Here is a 24,743-nt window from a genome sequence, read left to right as displayed (position 1 = left end):
ATACTTTTTTCGTGAATGCTATTTAACCCGTTAAGGAGTAGCGTTGCACATATGTGATCGTTCAAATGCGGGTCTCACAGCGTAATGTCGCATATGCAATTTCGAACATTCCAACTGAATATTTTCAGTTAGAATGTTCTAGAAGTTTGAAGTTTTTAGAACTCACGTGTCTAAAAGTAAATATCAGTTAATTCCCGGGCAATAGAAAACATACATTACGCACTTAATTACTTTCATTTTCGAAGTGTGTTACAAAACAGCATGCTTCAAGATAGCCTATACTCGTGCATTGCTTGGTGTCATTGTTCCCGTATCAATTTACAAACACACCCTGGTGGGGTGCGGTTTGTAGAAAATAAAATATACGGTAATCCCACTCATTCTGATGGGACCATTGGGATTGGGGTATAGGCATTTCTTTAACCCCAGAAACTTTTCCCAGTCATTGCTGCTCAATTTAGAGGTTGCTTGCTCAGGTTCTGAGATCACTGATTGGACATCCTTCTTTAAGTAGACAACTTCCTGTCTTTCAGTGGAATTCAAAATAATAGCTCCAAAATTGTAATTTCTTGATGGTCGCACCACATGATATTTCATAAAATGGGCATACTCTGGCAAATTTGTTTATATATTATGACAGAAATATCAATACAAGAGCACTGTAATTTCATATAACACTACAAAACACTAGTGTTTTGTAAATTATGCCAAACAGGGCAGAAAATACATTTTAATATATTATTAGCAAATTTGCAGAAGTTTCCAAAATAGCAGTCATGCCTGACCGGTCGCACCACATGATATTTTGACACTTTCAGTAAAAATAAATAAATTGAAATGCCATATGATTTTTGAAAATGAATGTGGTTACATAAAGGGGAGAGACACTAAATATAAATTGTTTTTTTCTATACATCTAGACCATTTTTAACTGGAAAAAATGCAGTCGGACAGTAAATGTAGGCGTCATGTCACTGAAAGCTCTGTACGGTAATTTAAGGTGTACGGTATTACATGTGAAGCTCAACCAATTTCTTGCCCACTGGTCGAAATATTTTAACTGTTAACCACCATCTTCATTTCACCAGACCACAGCATCTGTCTGGATTGGAATTGGTGAGGGACATTTGTGGGGGCAGGTTAGAGGGAGGCACTGTTGGATCAACAGAAGTAGTGTTCATCCCAGGAAAAATCAAGGCTGGGAGTCACATTGCAGACACCCATACCGCAGGGTAAGCCAGTTGTTTCATTACTATAATTTTACCAATACATCCACCCACTTTAAGAAATATGAAAATAAACAAAATTGACAAAAGCTGTTTGGCAAGTACACAATATGAAAAGTCTGATTTGTTTGTTTTAACATCAACAATAATGCTGATATTTGTATTGGCTTCTGTTAAACTCTTTTCTTATTTCTTTGCCCTCTATTTTTGCTGTTGAGTTTAGGAGTATTGGGCTGCTGTTGCAGGTGTCTTTACCATGTGGCCTGTATGCAGATGGTCCCTTGAATCTCTGTCTGAAGGGGGGCACCAATGCAGAGATGGCCCCACAAATTGACTACACTATTAAGGTACAGTGATACTTCAGCAATACAGTAATTTTGTTTGATGCTTTCAAAGATCCATATTTATCACAGGAAAACTATTGGAAACAAACCACAAGCACCAGGGCTTGTGGTTTGGTTGCACTGGTGCGCCTAACTTTTTTATTTAGGTGCACCAGCACAAAATGTAGGTGCACCCAAATTTTTCCTTGCGTCGCCACAATTACAAGGTCACCTTTTTATCACACTCCATATACATTCATATATATTATGTAAATGATCTTAAACAAGAATAAGGTGTAGGTAGGTAAATATATTTTTTATTTGAAGCACAATTATACTGTATATAAAAATATTAAGTGCTTCACTGAGCTGCCAAATTAAAACATTTTAAGCAAAATAAAACATTTCAAAATAGAAAGTGCTACTGTTTAAAAGTGCTTCCCTGAACTGAGACCTAACATTTCATGGCTCAAAGTCTTATAGCGGGTCCCCCCTTGCTGTCGCATGCCCTTCAGATTGCCAACACCTGTAATTTGGCCTTTTTGGCCTCGACTAAACCAGCTTCCCACACTCTCCTTAGCATCAAAATCCTAGCTCCATGGGTTAGCTCCATGGCCCAGCTCCGTAACTCAGGGGTGGGCAATAAATTTTTACAAGGGGCCACATGAGAAACCTGAAATGTGTTGGAGGGCCGCATCAACGATAACATGAACTTAATTCTGCTCACTATTCATTTTCCCCCATTGTAAAAAGCAGTAAAGTATATATTTTGATTAGCTGCTACTGGTTATCAGAAGAATAAGGATATTCTGTAAATATTTAGATAAATATTGTAAATTTTGGTGTAGGTCAAATAGGAAAAGACTGATGTAATGATTGTTTTTGTTTTTACTGTTTATTACTTCTAGTGTTTCATTTTATTTGTAACTAGTTAATCTTCACAAACACTGAAAAGTTGTTTTGCAGTAGGCCCTATATTAAAGATATGCAATTGATCAACTTTATACAAAAAGCAATACTTTTTTTCAGTTCATTTTGTTCTGTGAGAGAAATCCAGTGAGCTTGAACAAGTGCATCGAAATCTGGCTGAATGTCTGAGGTGGATATGCGAAGGACAGCTGATGTGATGATCAGGGACCTGCAGTTTATGAATCAGTCATGTTATTATAATGTCCGTGTTAGTTTTTTTTCTTTAGGCCCTTAGTGCAGATTCAAATTGTAATCCTTCAACACAGCGACGTGTTCTCCACAAACTAAGAACACAGCTTTGACTTTGACCTCAGTAAACAGATACTTAGTCCATGTCTTGTTAAAAACTCTACATTCTGTATCAACCTTTCGTTTTTCATTTTCGAGGGCTAACCAACAGCTAACTCTCCTGTCGGTGAGGTTGCGCAAGCACACGTGTAAATCGCCTGATCACTGTAGTCTTTCAGGACTACGTATTTACTACCGCTCAACACATTTTATTTTACATTTTTGATTTACCTCACGGTGCCGGATTGGGACAGCCTGTGGGCCGGTTGTGGCCCGCGGGTCGTACAATGCCCAGGTCTGCCATAACTGATTCTCTGGTGCTCAGGTCGTAATTTCAATCACACAGCAGCAGATAGGAGTTTTGCTTACTCAAACATATTCTGAAGGCAGAAAGGAAAATGATTGGTTTGCAGATGCAACCAATGAAATTGAAGGAGAGGCGGCCTCAAAACGTTTGAATTGTGTAGGCTGTAGGGGAATCGGACATTTGAATTGTGAAGGAAATCGTCAAGACGTTTGGAATTGTGTTTAAGTGAATATTTTGTTAAAATTCAACAACATTAATTCACAGAACTAATAATCATCTTATCGTATGCATTTTGATTTGACTCCTTAATCAGTCGCAGCAAAGCTGCTCATGGTGTAACGTTAAATAGGGTAAAACGTGCTTTAAATTTTTTTTTTGCCCGCTTTCTATAAAGCCATTATGCGACAACATAATTGCTCCAGATCTCCGTGACATTTAATTTATTCTTACATACATTTATACAACGTATTCATCTCTCGCTCTAGCGCTGCAAGATAGCGCTGTGCTGTTTTTAGTCAACTAGCACTGCTCTCAGGGCAGGAGTGCGCCATAGGTTTGAATTATGCACTGCTCTCAGGGCAGGAGTGTGCCATAGGTTTGAACTATGCTGCTCTCAGGGCAGGAGTGCGCCATAGGTTCGAACTATGCTGCTCTCAGGGCAGGAGTGCGCCATAGGTTCGAACTATGCTGCTCTCAGGGCAGGAGTGCGCCATAGGTTCGAACTATGCTGCTCTCAGGGCAGGAGTGCGCCATAGGTTCGTTTCCTGTTTCTATATTTAGTCAACTATGCGCTGCTCTCAGGGCAGGAGTGCGCCATAGTTTCATCTTTCGTTAGTGTTATTGTTCTGTACAAAGTATTAAGGACATGTATGTGTACGTATAACTTGAATTTTGTACCAGAATTCTTTTACATTTTGTTTTTAATTAAATGCGAAAGTTAAAGAAAGGAAACAAACGAAAGGAAGGCTATCTTGCAGCGCTAGAGCGGGTGATGAAATGTCATGGAGATCTGAAGCAATTATGTCGTCGCATAAAAGCTTTATAGAAAGCGGGCTAACATTTAAAAAAAAGCACATTTGACCCTATTTAACCATGAGCAGCTTTGGTGCGTCTGATGGAGTCAAATCAAAATGCATACGATAAGATGATTATTAGTTCTGTGATTTAATGTTTGACAATTATCTTTGTAAACGTCAGAGTTTGTTGAATTTGAACAAAATATTCACTTAAACACAATTCCAAACGTCTCGACGATTTCCTCCACAATTCAAATGTCCGATTCCCCTACACAATTCAAACGTTTTGAGCCCGCCTCTCCTTCAATTTCATTGGTTGAATCTGCAAACCAATCACTTTCCTTTCTGCCCTCAGAACATGTTTGAGTAAGCAAAACTCCTATCTGCCACACGAGGCCGACAGGGATATCTGGACCACAGCCAATCAGAGGCAAAGACCCGCCCCATCTCTGTCTCTGATTGGTTTAGACCACGATATGATCCAACCATGAGTGTGAGTTCCTAGAGTTCCTCTGCTTACATTTTCCGACCATTTCTCTGTTTGAAAGTTGACTTTGCCCTTTTATAATGTGGAAACAAATGAAGCTGTGCCTACGTCCATAAATATGTATGCAACATTTATCTCCACATACCATATTAGGCTGAAACCAAGTGGACTGATATGACCAGAAATTTAAACCAACTAAACAAAATTAAAACAAAGTATCTAAGATGTGACGGTGTTGTTAACGTCAAGTGTATTTACACATATTTGTAAATGGGGAGTGTTAAAATATGGAATGTTAAGGTATATGTTTAAATTATCTTTACCCTTACTGTTGACCTTCTGTAAAAGCCAACAGATATTTAAAACCAAAAGCAGTATTCTGAAAGCTGAAATGTTTCAAGTATTCCTTGAACTTGACAGTAATTAAATATGTCAGTTGATACAAACTATGAGTAATGCTTTTTTATTTTCATGTATATTTCAGGTATTTAAACCTATTGTGGAAAGATTTGGAGTACACTTTGACTGTGACGTAAAAATGAGGTGAGCTGTCTAAAATTATTATATTGCTCTATTAACATGGAGCCCTATCATATTTTACCAAGTTCTTTTTTTGTTCTGCAACTATTTTTGTATTCAACAGACAGTGATGTTTGTTCATGTGTGTATACACAGTATGAAAATATGTTTACATTTCAAATAGGGGATACTATCCTAAAGGTGGGGGTGAAGTGATGGTAAAAATAAATCCAGTGAAAGAACTGACTCCTATCAGCATGACTGAGCGAGGAACCATAACCAAGATACATGGGAGAGCCTTTGTTGCTGGAGTGTTGCCCTATAAGGTATGTAGTAGTTGAGGATAATTGTAGTACAAATGTGGCTATTAATATAGAAGCATATTTTTTATTCAGCATTACAATTATTTCTTTCTTTGATCTCACAACTGCATGCCGATAACTCACTGGGTTTAATAGTTGTTTCATATGACATTATCTGTCACTCTTATTGCCTTAACTCACTCACCTTTGCAGCCTTGATGGCTTTAGTTAAGTTAAATCTCTTGCTAGCATATTTTTCACTCTTCTCATTCTTCTCACACTTTTTTATTCATTCATTAATATTTTAGAGGAAAGGTACAGGGTTCCTCTACATTTCTAAAAGGTTTCCATACAAAGACAATTGAGGCTGCCAATGTTTTTAGTTGTGCGGTATTTTTTTGTGTGCTAAATGACTACTCAACTAGTTGTACATGTAGTACATGTACAACTCAATAGTTGTACATTTATACATATTTTAGCATGTGTAGTTGGCTATGGAAGCAAATCGTTACCAAAATTCAAATGCAAATGCATTTCCAGAAATGAATTTGCATTTTAAGAATGTGGCTGCATTATTTGACTCATAAATGAAATTAGTAATCAATCATCCTATTTGCATTTTAATTTTCTTCAAGAGTGCTAAATCTTTCACTTAATTAAAATGAAAAAGAAATAGACATTTGAGATTTAATTTTCAAAACATGCCCCAGCAAATAGATACCAAAATTCAATTTGAAATGTAAAATTTGAAAATTAAAATGCATTTCCAGAAATGCTAAATGAACGAAAAAGCATTCTGAGCGGCGCAGCAGAGTGACGTCAGTAGCCGCTCTTCTTCAGCTCCCTGCTGACCGAGCTACCCATCTTGTTCGGTAGGGAGCGGTGTGCACATCTGCATTGCATTACATTGCAAATGTGCCGGGAAATTGATTGAATTGCCGGGTCTTTAGAGGACGCATCACAGACTGAGCAACTTGATGTCAAACAATGACTAAAACAGTGGCAGTGCTACTATTAATGTGTAAATCTGTGACGGCAGAGTATGCAGCTGTAGCGGGGTTTGCTCGTTTAAAGATAGAAATACTTAATTTATCATAAAGTCTCGGGGCACCACCCTAATATTGGTTTAGGACATTAGGGAATCCTATGTTTAATATGTAATAATCAGTCTCATCTTTAGGAATGAATTTGTTCTAAGTGTAGAGCCAATCGTAACATCAGTGAACACACACGTCAAAATATCTTTTACAATGAATTTATTCAAGTAAGGTAAACAGATCTTATGAACAAGTTGGATTATGGGTTTGATATGAGATTGGTTTCAATGAACAGAATGAAATGGTCTAACTTAAAGAAAGACAGAAATTGTACAGTCAATGATTACATCCTTACAAATCATAAACAGAGCTCACGCCAATGCCATGTCGAGGAGGAAAGAGCGTTAGCCATAGTTACGTTTGATCAGGGGTTGATCAATGATGTTGAGGGCGGTTTGCGCCAAAGGTCCTTTTGAAGAATCTGAAGTCACAGCGCGGCTGCGCTGGGTCATGTGACTGAGTCTGCGGGATCTCAGTGAAGTCGCATTTGGAATTGCGTTTTTGGTTCTTCTGTTGAAACGTCCAGATAGTGACGCGTTCACTATGAAGTTGAATCTCAGGAGAAGCTTGGCGACGTCCTTTGGAACGCCAATCCTGATGGCGTTCATGCCATGGTCGGTTTCGCTGGAGTCAGAGATTGATGGTCATCTTAGGGCTTTATACAGTTCGAGAGAGGACCCGTCTGGGGTCAGATGTGGATTGGGGGAAGCTGGGTTCTCAACTCCCCCCTCCTTCCTTCACACCTACCAAAGGTGTGATCTGATCTCTGGCTGGTTCATTCGATGGTTCAAATATTTACATTTACAATTAGTCATTTAGCAGACACTCTTATCCAGAGCGACTTACAGTAAGTACAGGGACATTCCCCCGAGGCAAGTAGGGTGAAGTGCCTTGCCCAAGGACACAACGTCAGTTGGCATGACCGGGAATCGAACTAGCAACCTTCAGATTACTAGCCCGATTCCCTCACCGCTCAGCCACCTGACTGAAATATTGTTCTGGACATCTTGGTACAGTTACAAAATATAGTTGAATGATTGTTTTATTATGATAGCTTCGTGTAGATGCCAAGAATGACGTGGTTATCTTTCAGGAAGAAGGAGTTGTTACTAGAATCAAGATTTCAGTGAACACAACATTAAAACAAAGTAACAAACATAACACAAATATCCCTCTCATGATTCTCCACCTTGTACTCTTGTGGTAAAGGTGAAGTCTCAAGAACTTTCCTCAAAAGTTCTGATCAAGGTATGTTCTTTGTTCAAATCGCCGCTGAAACGGATAGCAAATGGTCGCTGGAGACGTGTTGTCTAAATCAGGCCCTTTGAAGCTTGCAAGCTAGCAGGAGGGCTGATTAGGTAGATTGGGGAGGTCCCCCCCCAATTCTATGGTTCCTTTGCATCGGCGTTTGGTGGGTAATCAGCATACTGAGGGTGTCACAAGGGCTGATTAGGTTTGTCTGATGTGATTGAATCACTCTTCAGGTGTGGCAAGATGTTGGCTCCGTGTGGTCTTGCGGACCTCACTACACAGCAAAGCTCTCTATGACTTGTTCTACTCGGTCACGGGCATCATACTCAGATATATTATTAGATTCTACCTGTTCAGCTAATTCTAACAGTGTTTGCACAATTTGAGGGAGCGCCATGGTCTGTGATGCGTCCTCTAAAGCAGCGGTCCCCAACCTTTTTTGCGCCACGGACCGCTTTCATGTAAGACATATTTTCACGGACCGGCAGAACAGACTGGGAGGAAAGATAGGCCCTGGACAGCTGCGCTGCTAATGCATGTACATTCTGGGTTTGATGTGATCCTAGTTAGTGACTTCCACACCTAATGCGAGCGCGCGGAGCGTGCGAGAAAAATAGTTTAGCTGATTTGAGAGAAAAATAGTTTTTGGAGTTTTATGTAGCCTAAAATAAACAGCCGTTTTTTCAATTGGCCCATCTTTAAGTTTCTTAGCCTGGGTTTCCATCGTTATATTGTTACTAGCTAGCTTTCGATGTGTCAGTCCCACTGTTGTGTGTGACTATAAGCTACGACAGTGACACCCGGAGTGCGTTCCTTATATCCAGTTCAGGCCTATTCCTAAATTGTTTGATTGCTGTCACGGCAGAAAATCCCGCTTGATGTTGGAAATGGAAGCAGGGTTTTCAGTGCTTTAGTGGCGATCTCAGGATAGCCTTCATCCAAAACACCGATAGAGTTGTTGTCTCAAACAGGCTTCATTGAGTGGTAACTATCACTTGTCATGTGTCAAGAGGAAGAGACGCGCATGATACCGTTCAATAAAGCCCACAAACTTGCTAAAAAATGAGTAAACACACGTCTTTGCAGAGCTTTTTTGCTCAGGGGAAAAGGCCCGTGGAGAAGGAGAGAATCAGGTCATTTTTCAGAATAAAACGTCTTTCAGACTCTGATAATCAATTAAAAGGAAATAATTTTATAAATTCTTTTTTGTGCGGCCCGGTACGAAATGACCCACGGACCGGTGGGCACCGGTTGGGGAACGCTGCTCTAAAGACCCGGCAATTCAATCAATTTCCCGGCACATTTGCAATGTAATGCAATGCAGATGTGCACACCGCCCCCTACCGAACAAGATGGATAGCTCGGTCAGCAGGGAGCTGAAGAAGAGCGGCTACTGACGTCACTCTGCTGCGCCGCTCAGAATGCTTTTTCGTTCATTTAGCATTTCTGCAAATGCATTTGAATTTGAATTGTGGTCACGATTTTACAGCCACGTTCTTAAATTGAAAATGCATTTCTGGAAATGCATTTTAATTTGAATTGTGGTCAAGATTTTGCAGCCACGTTCTTAAAATGAAAATGCATTTCTGGAAATGCATTTTAATTTTCAAATTTTACATTTCAAATAGAATTTTTGTATCTATTTGCTGGGGCATGTTTTGAAAATTAAATCTCAAATGTCTATTTCTTTTTCATTTTAATTAAGTGAAAGATTGAGCACTCTTGAAGAAGAAAATTAAAATGCAAATAGGATGATTTGATTACTAATTTCATTTATGAGTCAAATAATGCAGCCACATTCTTAAAATGGAAATGCGTTTCTGGAAATGCATTTTCATTTGAATTTTGGTAACAATTTGCTTCCATAGTTGGCCGGCTTGTGTTTATCTTGTATTTTGCCTTATATGCTGTACTTTCTGCAACACAATCACAAGCAAAAACTCAATTCAGGTAATGTTGAACTTGTGATAAAAGTCTTATTGTTTTGGAATGGTTGGAACGGACCAAAAAGCACATGAACATAATCAGATTTGTATGACTGCTCATCCCATCAATGTTCCATCAATGTTCCAATGAGCATATGAATATAGCTTCATATCACAACCTTGAGGGGGAGTAAAGACGCACCAGTGTCAAAGCCAAATTGATCAAGTTATGCCGTAGAACATTAGTGCACGTGTTACAGCAAATGTATAGCAGATTCAAGTAGAACATATGTTTGCAATATGTGTAGATGTAGGAGGTCAGACAAATGTAGCCAAGTAAGGAAATGTCAAGGTGAGACCTCAAGTTGGAAATTATCAAATTTATGACTTGAGTAAGATGCGTATTAATGTTGTCTCTATGCACAGATATTTTTGAGCCCGTATTTTGAGAAAAGGCAAGATTTACGTGTGGCGTGAAAGTGAAGCTTATTGTTACACCACTCATCCAGCCCGTCTGCAAACGATGGGCTCTGTGGAAAATAAGGTATAGTGGGGGGGGGACCTTGAAGGTGTCCCCCCACTACCTCCCCCCCCCACACACTACCTTGGAGAGGGCTACAGTGACAGTTAGTTTAATCATTGATGTGACAAGCCACCCAACCAATACATGGGTCAATATTTCCTATTGTTGGTTGACTCTTTTACAAACATTTCTACAATGCTGACCAGGGCCAGTTGACCTCAATTTAGGATAACGATCACAAGAGCAAAAAGATCTAAGTGACTTTGAAAAAGGGTTTGTATGGATGGCAATAATAGTGGGTAGCTCTTATGCTTTGTAGGGCTGTTTCCAGGCATGTGTTGGGTCCATTTGTCATCCTAGGAGGAAGCTAACAGCTAATTAATTACCTTTAAACTATGCTCAAACCTTTCTATGTAAGCTCTTCCTGGATTACAATACCCCATCCACAGGGCACAAGGCATCATTGAATGGTTTGATGAATATGAAAATGTGAATCATGCTCTAACCTTCAGTCAACAAATCCAAAACCAGTTGATCATTCCGGTTTTGGACAGAGTTAGTGTTAGACAGCACTTTCCATCACCATAAAGCACCTAGTTGGGGAATACCTATTGGTGTGAAATCTCTCCTGTAGACTTCCAGACACTTGTAGAATATATGCTAAGGCCCCATAACTTACTAAGATACTTTTTGTGTGTTTCTATCTAAATATTAACTGCTTTGCATCACATACATTCCTGGAGCAAAAGGAATAAGTGCGAAACTTCTGTATTGATGGTAAAATTGTATGTGATTGTAAAAAACCCAATTGTAGGATTTTTTCAAAATTAAAGCTAAAATAAGTAATACATTCCCCATTTCCTAGCTGGCTAAGGACATGTCAACCGCAGCAGTTTGGACCATCAGGAGAGAGATCAAGGATCTCTACATTAACATCCAGTCAGTGCACGAGAAGGATACAGCATGTGGCAATGGTCAAGGAATCATGTGAGCTTTTTATACCTTTACATTCCTTCAGTGTACCTAATGCATACAATTCTATCCTTTAGGCGTTGAGAATTTAGTTGAACAGTTGATTGACATGTGATTATAATTTCCAGTTTTTAACAAATATAGCTAACCTGCTATATTGCAAATTTCCAGTTTATTTCCATTAATTCCAATATAAATGCGTAAATTCCCATGGAAAGTTTCTAACTTTGAAAATTCCTGGAAATCTGCAACCCTAATACCAACTGAAGGCCAAGTGGCACATGGGAACTTGCAGGAGAACAGGAGTCACCGTCCACTGTAATACACTAGAACAAGGGTAATTTCGACTAGTATCTCGATACTGTATCACTTCAGTTGAATCGGACCACAAAGCCTTTGCTCCCCATGTGGATCAATAAGCCTTGGCTGCCCATGACCCTGTTGCCAGTTCACCGCTTTTCTTTCCTTGAACCACTTGTGATAAGCACTGACCACTACAGACCGGGAACAAATTAACTGTAATTGTCAAACTACAGTCATATCTAAATGTCAAACTATAATTACTGTTTGGAGAAAATGTCAACTTTGATGCGGTCATCTCACATCCATTTGCTATTCAACTCGCTCCACAGGCTGCGGCCGTACTGTAGTCTAGTACTAGTATGGCCGATACTTTGTTTGTGAAAATCTTGATATTGATTTTGGGACAGTGACATGGCTGGTTAGCTAGCTAATCTTATTGTCAAACATACTGTAAAATTATATTTACTGTTTGTCAACCGTTCACAATGTTATTGCCTCTGAATCTTGCTAGCATAACGTTAGCTTTCGGGCTAATAGCTCAGCCAAGGGAAAGCCGGTGTTGGTTCTATGAGCTGAGCGGACTATAAAATATCAGAGTTGAACGTTAAACGTTTGATTTCTTTTGCAAAACGCCTGAAAACACAAATTAATGTTTGTAAAAAAAAAAAAATCACCATGGTATAAGCGGGATAATGCCCTTCGAGGATAATGGCCTCCGCGGAAGCAACCGTCCGACGCGCAGCGGAAGCAACCGTCCGACGCGCAGCGGAGGACTGTTCACGCCTCCGCATCGTCCATTATCAGGTGATATTGGACACCTCGTCGGGCATTATCCCATACGTAATTAACGTGCGTTTTGAAGAGAAATGAAAGCAGGTCGCACCACGACTATTATTTGCACTCGCACACAGGAGCGTAGCCAGGACATTATTTCTGGGAGGGCCAGCTCTGGCCAGTCTTTTATTTGGGGTGGCACTTGATTGTCAAAAACTAGTATTTTAAAACTCACACACTGCATCACTCAGAGCAGCAGTTTTCTAACGGTATCCAGTGGTTAGCTGCTAGTCTCCATTGAAGCGCTGTCAGAATGCAGGTACGTTGGTTTGTGTCTTGCACTGTTGATGGGGGCGTGGCCCGACATGTTGCGAATATGGGGCTTGTAGCATAAGTGACAAATGCCAATGACGACTTTATAAAAAAAATACTAAAGCATTTATTTCAGCTTTATACCGTTTCTGTCCAGGAAGGTTTAAAAAAATAAAATAAAATAAAAAGCCACTGCTCGCACAAATGCTAATGTAAGGAGTTGGAAAGATGTGAGGTTAGCAAACTTCTCCCTTTTGGGAGGCCTACAAAGAATACTTTTTAAACAGAAAACATGGGTAGCTACCCACAACTTGGCCCAGAACTCACTGCTCCCTTGAAGGTCCAGTGTCCACTTGAACCTTCCAGTGAATTTTGTACAAGTTGTCCGCTACACTCCCAAATATATTTTGAGGTCACACAGATTAAGTTTCGGTAGCATATGCGACCAAAATGGTCACTACTTACTTGTTTTATAAGAAATTGGCCTCCATGTTGTCATTTAATATAAACTATTTATAAATTGAATTTCCAGAATGTGCAATATCATGAAATCTATCATTATCAGCCTATGAATGGACATATCTAAAACAGGATATTAGATTTTGGTCACATCGCACAGCCCTACATACTGTCTAGGTAGAGAATGTGATAAACTGCTGAGAAAGTGATACAAATTAGCATTAGCTTTTTCCAAAACCACCCATTTTCACTTGATTTACCCAACTGTTTACCAAGGGATTATTGGATTAGCAACATCCAAAGACGACCATTACTTTTCCCAGGCCTACGGAGCCATGCCCATGTTTCATCCAAAGCTGCAAGTGAGTGTAAAACCAAAGTTAAAGCAGAGACCACCATTTTACAGGGGCATTCACACAAGCACTTATTTCAGTGCTCTGTATTGCCCTGTTCGGTCTTGATCTCAACTCTGTGTGAGCATTGATAATTTTGGAAGCTATAGGTTTGTTAGCTAGTTAGTTCCCCCCAAAAACTGCAGGATCCAAGAATGAACATTTTCATTCAATTTGGATGCAACAAGGCTGAATGTATAAACTAATAACTATATGACTTAACTTTGTAAATATTGATAAATGGCAACTGATTCAATAATATAATAACCCCTTAATACAACTATTGAGGGCAATTTACAGGTGATCAGCTGATCAATATGCATACAGAATGTAATCTACACATCCACAAATGCTAATGGACAGGTTATGAAAGGAAACTACGGCACGGTAGGGACTGTTACAGGGTTTTACCCTAACCCTGCATCGAGAAAATGTTGGGGCGCGCTAAAGCCGTTTTCCCGAGCGCAAATGACAAATCCCGAGTGCCAAAGGTCAAAAAAAAGTCTGCGGTGAAGAAAAGAAAAAAGCTGTGTTCATCACGCGTGCAATGCATGTCAGCCCAGCCAATATGTTCTCAATAGTATGTTTCAAGTAGGCTACAGCCGAACCCTCGTTCTGTTTTGATCAATAGTAATCGAGTTGATAAGCGTGTCTTCTTGTCTGATCATTACATTACATTTAGTCATTTAGCAGACGCTCTTATCCAGAGCGACTTACAGTAAGTACAGGGACATTCCCCCGAGGCAAGTAGGGTGAAGTGCCTTGCCCAAGGACACAACGTCAGTTTGCATGACCGGGAATCGAACTTGCAACCTTCGGATTACTAGCCCGACTCCCTCACCGCTCAGCCACCTGACTCCCTGATCAATATGCAACTGTGAGGTGCGCGAATGGACAGAGCGGCCAGTAACGTTGTGTCCTTGGGCAAGGCACTTCACCCTACTTGCCTCGGGGGAATGTCCCTGTACTTACTGTAAGTCGCTCTGGATAAGAGCGTCTGCTAAATGACTAAATGTAAATGTAAGTTAACTGGTGATTTTCGTTGTTTGTATTCTTCCCCTGCTAGCTAAATTGTCTGTTGATTCGATAGCGATTGCTGCCCTTGCTCAGGTTTGTGTTTTAGGTGCATTATTATGCTGAAGTAGTTTTAATTAATAAAAAGTGGGTTTATTGTTATTTGCTACAGAATGCTTAGCCTATCAAGATCAAATGAAGCAGGCAGTGTACATGCTTCAGAGTGGCCTACCTAAATACATGATTAGAAAAAATAAGAAAACAAAGAATATATATATATATATATATACATTTAATTTTTTTGAGCACCGAAGACCCATTTTCACCCAGGAAAGACCCTGTGTTATGATTATAGTATTCACAATATTAAGAGCTATAAATTAGTACACAGGTTTCTTATATACTAGTGTAATAATTGGACCAATACGCTGTTCCTATTGGTCCAGAAGACGTTCTCAAAAGTTAATAATACCGTTTATATACCTCCCGAATGTTCGCAGAGGTAAATAAACGGTTTTATGGACCTAGCAACAAGCGGTTGCCTTGGGATGTAGCCATTGACCTTAACAACGTAGCATCTGCTAAGTTGCCTAAAAAAAACCTAAAACAATCAAATATGGTTTCTGCACAGGTCCGCAAACGCCCCGCAATCGCTTCGCGTTTAAAAAAAGTATCTGAAGCAGACAGAAGACGAATTGATGTTATGTTGCCTTGGAGGTGTAGTGACGTCACCAGTGCAAGTGCAGCTGATTGCTCTGACAACATGGCGTCTGCTCCAGATTCAACCTGTTTGATTTGTGATCTTCCCACGTATTGTTGTAGTATATAAGAAACCAAATGTTTACTCCTCGACAGGTCAGCAAACGCTTTGTCGCCTCTGTAAACCTCGACCTACGGTCTCGGTTAACAAACGTTTTAACAAATCTCGGTTTACAAAGGCGTTTGCAGACCTGTCGAGGAGTAAACATTTGCTGTATGTGTAGTGCTTACTAGACATACAACTGTATTATATATTTTATTGTTTTTGGTGGTTGCACAGTATGTGTGCATTATTTACAGTGACAAAGTCGTCAGATGTTCGGGGAACAAAACTTTTTAGATCTGCCAGACATGAAAGTGACTTTGGTGACTGTGGAAAATGCTCTAAGACTGCACAAATGTGCACAATGCACTTACGTTGAAGTGAACCTGACTGGAGTTGGTCACCAAATCAACTGATTTGACCTGGGTCTACGTGATCATTGTCAGCCGCCAATAGACTGTTGAAAAAGTTGAGCTTTGCATTTATAGACACATTTTTGGATGCAGTTATTTGAAGGGGGGATGGGATAATGCACTCACCTACACAAAGAGCCCGAAAGATGTACTCACAGTTTACCAGCCCAAACAGACATTTTACCATGAGCACATTGCAATACCTGTGACCATCTGCCAGAAATGTAAGCCAAATACACTGAAGATGTACTCTGAATGTTGATAAATCTACTTGCAAAACATTAGGTTGAAGGGAACTTGATGGTCACCTAACCGTGGTGTATTAGGAAGGGGGGTGGAATGTTGCTCACAGACAGCCTGAAAGATGGGCTACACTCATTGTGTCCCAGCTACTTGTAAACTTGACATTGAAGGTAGCTTTTTAGTTGGTCAGTAAATTTGTGTATCTCTCTTGTAAAATGTATAGATCTAATTTCTTTTTTTTTCTTAGGTTGGCCTTTATAGGTACCGTATTTTCTGGACTATAAGTCGCTCTTCTAGTGTTAAAATGACATGATTGTATATAAAAATCTATACCTTAAACATTGTCACATGACAGAAAATTACAGGTGTCTAGGCTCTGGTGCCATGCCATATGTATGCCGAACCGAAAGCCTACATATAAAGTTTGACTGAGTTTGATTGAAATGAAATGTTCTTGATGAAACTTTTATGCTTTCCCACTAAACGGTGGTGATAAGTCTTTTTACACTCTTTTTACTCAGAATCATTGCAGAGTCTTCCACTGGCTGTATTTTTGCAGGGTCATCACTTGGAAAGAAAGGTAAGAAATATGTACTGTGTATGAACGTTTTTGAGTACTTAAAGTAAAAAAGCTAGGATCAATGTCATTGTGTTTTATTATTAAAAAAACATGAATGTTTGAATGTGTATTCAAAACTTTTTAAAAGTCTGTTAAGAGGGACACAATGTCCACTTTTCGTGAAATGACCCTTCTAATATTGTAGGCCTGAAATAATTAAGGATCGTTTTTTTGGTACAGACTTTTTTTTACTGTGGCGCTAGATTTCACTATTGAAAGTGGTTGGATGGACGATAATGGGGCTAACTGCTAAAATTAGGAAAATACAATTTCTAGGCATATCCCTATTGGATTTTAAAACCAAAATGTTATACTATAGGTGTATCTTATTAAAGTACAATAATCCTATCCCCCCCTTCTAATGATTGATCGCGTAGTGAATCAATGGATTTGGTCTCAACAGTTCCTTTCAACGTTGTCTAGCTTACTAAAATCCAGTTACCCAACATTCGAAGCATTCCATTCTGATAGGTCTACTTAGAGCTCAAGAATAAACTTAGCCTATTGTTACACTCACGTGCTCTTTGTACAAAATATGGGCATTCATTGCAGCCAGAAGAGGTCGTAAAATACTCATTTTTACCTTTTGTTGTGAGTGTACATAGGGACATAAACAAGTAATGTGAGTGCGCAGAGCGCATATATTACAACGTAATATGAATATTACATTGGACTTGTTTTGTTATATTTACCGAATGTATTTAACTATGAATATTATTATATTTAACTTTAATGTATCAGTGTTAACAAATGTGTACAGAGAACTATGATACTAAGGCCTAATCCCAATGTCCCCCCAAACCCTAAGGCCTGAACCCTCACAGATTTATTTGACGTCACTTAGTAAGTGATTGATTGCAAAAGGCTGAAAGGGCTCAAAATGCTATAAATGGGAATGGGACAGCACTTTGCTGCATTATCTGCAAAATCTTATGAACTACACAACCTAGACAACCTACACCATCAGTGAGCTTTGTGTTTAAACTTACATGTTAACTTTTATTTCTATCTGTTTACGTCAGGGTTGGTTGCTCCTTCTATGCATGCATGTTTGTTTACCGTTCTTCTTCTTTCTTGTCTTAAGAGGCGGGTTTGCAGGGATTTCTTTTCTCGCTTCCGGGCTTCCCCTGGTAACCCTAGTGTTTCATATCACAATGTGAAACGCATATAGAAGCAACAGTTCTTGGTAGTTCCACAACTAAACAATAAGGTGTTACTTGGAGAAGGGTATCAGAATCAGGTTTATTCTCCAAGTGTACACAAACAAGGATTTTGCTTTGGTAGGCAGCTGCATACAATAAACACATGAGTCTTATACATCTGGCTGAGGAACTTTTAAGGCTTCAAAGGATACTGCATCCAGTTGTTCCCCGTCCAACTTGTACCCACCTCCCTAAGTTACAGTTAAAAGCTGCAAGTGGCAGCTCGGATCTAAGATGGATTCGAGAGACCGCAGATAGAGTGCGGCTAGTTTGGTTTGTTAAACATTTTAGATCAACACTTGTATTATTGTTTTTGTTGATTTTATGTAAAGCACTTTGAGCTGCAATTCTTGTATGAAAAGTGCTATATAAATAAAGTCTTACTTACTTACTTACTTACTCCCTAAAACAAAAACAGAGAAAGTGCATAAAGGCCGACAGAGGGAGGAGCCTGTCATAATATGTATACAAAATGTCTTTCCCAGAAGGACGGGCTGTCACTTAACTTAACTTTTTTGTTTTATTCAGATACTGGATTTTAATTGGAAAAGCATGCTGTTCACTAGAAGACTGGTGACAATGTGCGGTGGTGCATGCAAAACCATAAGAGATTAAGTGAATATTTTCTCATTGTGTGCTATAGGTGTGTATGCTGATAAAGTGGGTATCGAGGCTGCTGAGATGCTGCTCAGAAATATAAGGCACAATGGTTGTGTGGACGAGTTCCTTCAAGACCAGGTAATAAAGACTTCCATGATGTCTTCATTGGAGTATTTCCATAGACACACACCTGCAGATCTTTGCTCTTGCAGCTGTCTAATTGCTGTTGATAGTCAGGTATTATCCATTAAAGACCAGGCTAATCACACCATGTTGTATATAGCCCCCACCTTTTCGAGACACAATGTATTAAAGCACCACCAGGACTATTGGACCTGAACATTCGTTTCTGACGTTTGTATTATAGACCAGGGGGCACTAAACATAAAAAAGTGTTGTGTTTTGCATAATATCTGCATGCGTAGTAAATTGAATTTTTTTCAGGGCTGTAGGCCACATGATGGATAGCTAGATGAGCTGGTGGCAAGCGATCAGGGCTTTTCACCCACAGCACGGGCAGACTATAGACACAATTATTGGAGGTTTTGTGATCCATTGGTTGGAATTTCACAGAGTACTAGACATTCCTGCCTCTATCCTTCCACTCTTTCGTTCATGAGGGTAGAGACGGAAACCTCCTTTTCTGGCGCTCACCTTTTGTGCCTGACAACTTTCTCTTGGCCCTCTATCTGAGGTATTGAACCTGGTTTTGCATTGCTTAGGTGTCATTGAGACCCCAACACAGCCCTAACTTCACCGTTTCCTCATTTTCAAGGTAATCATCTTCATGGCCTTGGCAAAAGGCACCTCCAGAATCCGCTCTGGCCCTGTCACTCTACATACAGAGACGGCAATCCATGTGGCAGAGCAGCTCACTCAGGTTTGTCCACTTAATGAACGAGCATTAATTAAAATATATTTTCCCTGTGTTATAGGGCTGGGCGGTATGGCCTAAAATGTTTATCACGGTATAATTCGTAAGCACTGACGGTATCGGTATAGATCACGATATATTAGTTATTCTTAAAATAATGACATGATGTAATGACAATGCAATCCGCACTGCAGGGGCTAATCTACCGCACTCGGACAGATTTGGATTGGGTAACTCCGGTGTGTCACAAATTGAATTTTCAAAATTTTGCAGTGTTTAATTGCCACGGAAAAGCAACTTCTCAGTAGCCTACGCGTTCAACCGTAGCCTACGTTTATGGGATCGCAAGAAAACTCAAGTGATGGCTCGAGCTATTAACTACTTACTAACTGAGAGTGAGGTCATGCCGGGAAATATCAAACTGAGGTTTTAACATATCGACTGAGCAATAGCGAGGTTGATTTCCCGGCATGACCTCACTCTCGGTTAGTAAGTAGTTATTATTACATGGCTGAATACTCGATTCTGTTGGCATACAATAAACATTTCACAATTCTAATCAACCTGGCATTGGATTTGTCAAACGCATTCTGGTAGATTCATTTTCGCGCACATGCATGGCTTTCAGGTGGTGAAAAAGATTGCTAGTGTTTCCACCTTTGGCTAGCACAATTCGACGACACAACTTAGAGTAGGCTACTGTTTGTTGGTCGATGTCGGATAACTTGAAACCAAACCATTTCCAAATGACCGAAGAGGCCCCATTATTTTTAACCAATTCTTCTTAGTCCGGCAAATCAACCCCATTGGCGTTATTTTCAGACATCATTAACGCTTGCTTACACTTGCCAACAAAAGCAGTTTACTCATATGAATGTTTGCTTCCTCTGGAGTTGCGCTAGCTTATTTGTTTACTTTCATTGGCTGGCACAATGCGTGCAGCGTCCATGCTGCATGTTTTTTTAGTAAAAGATAACAAATTTGAACTAGCCCACTAGGCAGTATGACTTTACTTAGCAAACAGAAAAGCTTTACTTAATACATTTATTAATATATCGTGATATCCATGATATGGCAAAATACATATCATGGCACAACGCAATACCAGTATTCTCGTTCATACCGGTATACCGCCCACCCCTACTGTTATAGTACATTAGGCCAGTTGTTCCAAAACTGGGGGCCGTGACCCCTTGTGGGGGCACAGTTATAATAAGGGGGGCGTGGCATGGCTAAGAAATAGTTTCGCAGATTTTTATGTAAAAAGAAACCTCTTCAGTGATACAAGACCCCACTCTGAAATGATCTTGATTATTGTGCTGCAGTAAATAACTGAACACAAGATGTATATTTTATTAACTCAAGAAGACCTGCAGTACCCGCTCGAGCGGTCTGTTATAGTTGTAGCTGTTGTTGTCATGGAGTAACAGACAACTAGCTAGCGCAATTGATGAATCTGAAATTAGTATTGCAGGGAGCTGAGTAAATGTATAAATGAATGATGCATAGTTCTGCTCTAAACATACACACATTATTGAAAAGAGCAAGTGCCATGTGAGCGTAAAGCAGATGGATCTACTTAAAACATCTAACTAAAAGAAAGACAAGAAAATATGATGAGGCATATCTCACACTTGGATTCACCATTACAAAGGTTGGGGATGAAGAGACCACAGTGTGTTGTGCGCCACAAAACATTAGCATCTGACAGTATGAAGCCAAACAAGTTAAGACGGCATTTAGAGACGTTGCATCACAAACGCAGAGAAGCCAATTGATTTTTTCAGAAAAAAACTACTCAACTGTCGTGCACAACAGTCGCTTTTGCGAAAGCAGCATCTGTGCTTTCAAATGCCCAAATCGCATCCTACAAGGTGGCCTACACATTAGCTCAAAACAATGAATGTTGTTACACAGTAAAACATTAGACGCTGCATGCTTCAGTTTTAATGCTTCCACTCTAAGTCACTAGTCCCTTATTTAGTTTTTTTCCAGTAAGTTGTCACACACTGAATTTATAGTGTTAATTACTATTTAACCCGTTAGCGTCGCACATATGTGATCATTCGAATGCGGGTCTCAAAGCGTAATGTCGCATATATGCGATTTCGAACATTCCAACTGAATATTTTCCGATGGACATAAACTAAGCCACAAACGCTTTAGTATGGCTTCAAAATATACTAATGAGAAGGCTAACAAGTAACACCAGCATGGTAGTACCATTTCTACGAGTATTATGCTAGCTAACATAGCCCGGAAGCTAACTAAAGCTAGCTAGCTATCGTTTCGGAAAAAATAACTTGTGCTTTGGGGACCGTCGGAAATATTTGGAACTTGCGCGTCTAAAGGTAAATATTAGTTAATTCCCGGGCAATAGATAACATACATTACGCACTTTCGTTTTCGAAGTGTGTTACACAACGGCATGCTGTAAGATCGCCTATACTCTTGCATTGCTTGGTATCATTGTTCCCGTATCAAGTGCGGCATATATTCCAGTGCGGTTTATACTCAGACATAAAAACACAAAGCTCCCATTCTGGAAAGATTGTGACAAATGAGTGCCTATTCTAAACTCCTCAAAAAAAGTTTGGAAACGTTATTTCGGTCGATTATTCCTTGCTGGTTCGATTCCCGGCCGTGCCAAATGACGTTGTGTCCTTGGGAAAGGCACTTCACCCTACTTGCCTCAGGGGAATGTCCCTGTACTTACTGTAAGTAACTCTGGATAAGAGCATCTGCTAAATGACTATATGTAAATGTATTGTATTTTATATTGTTGGAAAGTCTGATTAGTCACCTTTACAACGAGGTACAACTTCGTGGAATGAGCAACACAGCTAACCGTGTGGGTAGCGGCCCCCCAAAAAAGTGCCAAAATCCCTTGCAATATTCTTCTGTTGGTATTCACTCTCGTTTTGAGCTTCAAGTGGGATCAGCTTGGACGTGCTGTACGTGCCAGAGTGACCAACGCAAACATGTTGGCTGACTTGCGACAAATCCTGGTTGAGGAATGGGATGCCATCCCACAGCAGTGTGTGACCAGGCTGGTGACCAGCATAAGGAGGTGCCAAGCTGTTGTGGCTGCGTATGGATCTTCTACACACTACTGAGGTCCCTGACAGTGTAAAATGAATAAAGTGTAAAAATGGCAAATATGTGTTTTTTTCCTTATTACTGTGGGAGAGTGCAATCATCCAATCCACCAAGCAACTCAAAACGAGAGTGAATACCAACAGAAGAATATTGCAGGGGATTTTGGCACATTTTTTTGGGCCGCTACCCACACGGTTAGCTGTGGTGCTCATTCCACGAATTTACGATCCTTACAAGTTGTAGCTCGTTGTAAAGGTGACTAATCAGGCTTTCCAACGATATAAAATACAATACCAATTGGTATTATTGAAGGGGAGGAATAATCTACCGAAATAACGTTTCCGAACTTTTTTTGAGGAGTTTAGATACTCTGAGGTATAACAGGATGGGGTATTGAGTCTGAAGTACCCTTCCCTGAGATGTGCTTGCAAGAAATACCTCTAGGCTAGCCTATACAGTAGAACTTTGCATGACACAGCAAAGCTACAACATATCTGAATCAATTCGGCTGCTAAAATGAAGGGCATGTGTCTGTGCACATCCACTCTTCAACCAGAAAGGCTTTAGCACATTTGCACCTGAAATAAATTATTTTTTACGGTATTACCTTTCTGTTACCGATGTCACATTTTGATTATAGACTTCTAAATGCTTCCCATAGTTATTTTGAATAATATGGCAAGGAGGATTAACATAATTAGGCTTGTCAGTGGCACTTCAAATATTTAATCTATTCCGTAAAGGAATATTCATGAGAGAATCCCCAACCCACAACTTTTTACGGGAAAGCATTTTCGTGTTGTTGTACTTCAAAGCATCATATTTAAATGGTTGAATATTTGGATTGGATTCTGAAAATGGACACAGAACCTGAACTGTCTTGATCATTAATGTTGTAACCTTTTAATTTCCAAATGTCTCTGTTCTCAGGCCAAGTTTACAATAACGAAGGCAGATGACGACAATGAGACTTACATCATTGAATGCCAAGGAGTGGGTACCAGCAACTCTAATTTGTAGTTATTGTCACCTTTGATGTTTAATTCTGTACACGGCTCCATTGATGGAATTAATCAATAGGTGCGTGCGTGTGTATTTATATACATGTCAATTAAGTGCCAATTACTTTGTGAAAAGTCAGTCCTATATTGTAATTACTTAAGCTGCTTATACCTTAGACTGATTTGAATGAAATAAATTGAATTTTTTCCGTTTCAAATATTCTTTAAAAACAGATTGGAGAGATTCAGAAAGAGCATCCAATCTGTTTCCTTAGGATGAAGCTTAATTTTTGAACAACACAATTAATAGGGTTAAATGTAATATCTTAAAATGATTAGCACATTTACCCTGTTAATCACAAGGTTGATGAAATGGATACATTTAGTTTGAGGGCTGATAAAAAAATAAATAAAAATACATGTGACCATCTCATCCGGATTGTCCTATTTTTTCAATGCAATTCAAATGAACATCCCTTTATAGGTGAACCAATAGGTTTGCAGGTTAGCGTGTCCTCAGGGTTTTCCATGATGCCAGACTTCGAAAGTATCAGGTCACTACATGTTTCCAGCTAACAACACCTAAACCATTTTGTGAATTGTATGACAAATTATGTACCACTCAACTACAAATGGATGAAAATCAGGAATAGGAAAAGCAGGTGATCATGGTGATGTCAAGAGAGAAGAAATAATAAAATAACTATTGGAATAAAAGCTTAAAGGAGGCTTGAAATGTACACGTTTGTGTAATAAGAACAGGGTTACCATGTGAGGGTTGATCTTGTTTCAGTAACCTGAACAGGTTACCAATGCTGACGATCAGTGACTCTTAAAGGCCCAGCTCTTAAAGCCATCTTTTTGTATTTTGTCACGGGCTACATCACAATAGTGTACAGATGGGATTAGGAAAGTAAGAATAATCTATTGAACTATTGGTATGCTGGGTGCCTTGAACCTCACATTTTGAGGCATTTCAATGAAGGCATGTCTGACATTGTGTCCTGGAAGACACAGGAACAAAGTGAATGGACCCAGCCTCCTTCAGCACATCAGCAGGTCTGGATCTCTCTCATAGCAGGTGAGGTCCCTCTTTTTCCAGTTTTAGCTCAAAGGCAAATTTGATGAAATTATCATTGTGCAGAATAAACTATAAATGATTTAGTTGTTTTGGTTATGCAAAATATGCACACATTTAAATAGATCATTAAATTATAGTTTTACCTATAGGCCTACAACAACAAATTAACCATTGTACACCGTGTCATAAGGATAAACATTTGTGACACTTGTATTTGTGTAAACTGTTGATCCACATGATGACAGATTTGTTTTCAGACCATTCTCACTCCACTTGTCGGTGACCCATATAAAAACAATACTTTGTCAGGAGAGAGATGTGAAATTTGAGATTTGAAAGGAGAGATAAAT

At 39.5% G+C, this 24,743-nt stretch overlaps 1 protein-coding gene across 1 annotated transcript in view; it reads left to right on the top strand.

Moving 5' to 3' along the window:
- The window catches only part of rtca (RNA 3'-terminal phosphate cyclase), a 36,462-nt gene extending 12,735 nt beyond the window's left edge, over positions 1-23,727 (top strand). Inside the window, exons 3-11 of the mRNA XM_067230686.1 lie at positions 1,089-1,232; positions 1,450-1,573; positions 5,101-5,159; positions 5,320-5,461; positions 11,099-11,220; positions 16,439-16,497; positions 18,382-18,476; positions 19,114-19,218; positions 23,242-23,727. Of these exons, the coding sequence (XP_067086787.1) occupies positions 1,089-1,232; positions 1,450-1,573; positions 5,101-5,159; positions 5,320-5,461; positions 11,099-11,220; positions 16,439-16,497; positions 18,382-18,476; positions 19,114-19,218; positions 23,242-23,331 (940 nt within the window). The 3' untranslated portion in view covers positions 23,332-23,727. The remainder of the gene's footprint in view (positions 1-1,088; positions 1,233-1,449; positions 1,574-5,100; positions 5,160-5,319; positions 5,462-11,098; positions 11,221-16,438; positions 16,498-18,381; positions 18,477-19,113; positions 19,219-23,241) is intronic.
- The last annotated feature ends 1,016 nt before the right edge of the window (positions 23,728-24,743 follow it).

This window comes from Osmerus mordax, chromosome 27, assembly GCF_038355195.1.
Source record: "Osmerus mordax isolate fOsmMor3 chromosome 27, fOsmMor3.pri, whole genome shotgun sequence".
Taxonomy (NCBI): domain Eukaryota; kingdom Metazoa; phylum Chordata; class Actinopteri; order Osmeriformes; family Osmeridae; genus Osmerus; species Osmerus mordax.
This window is presented reverse-complemented; position numbering and strand designations above follow the sequence as displayed.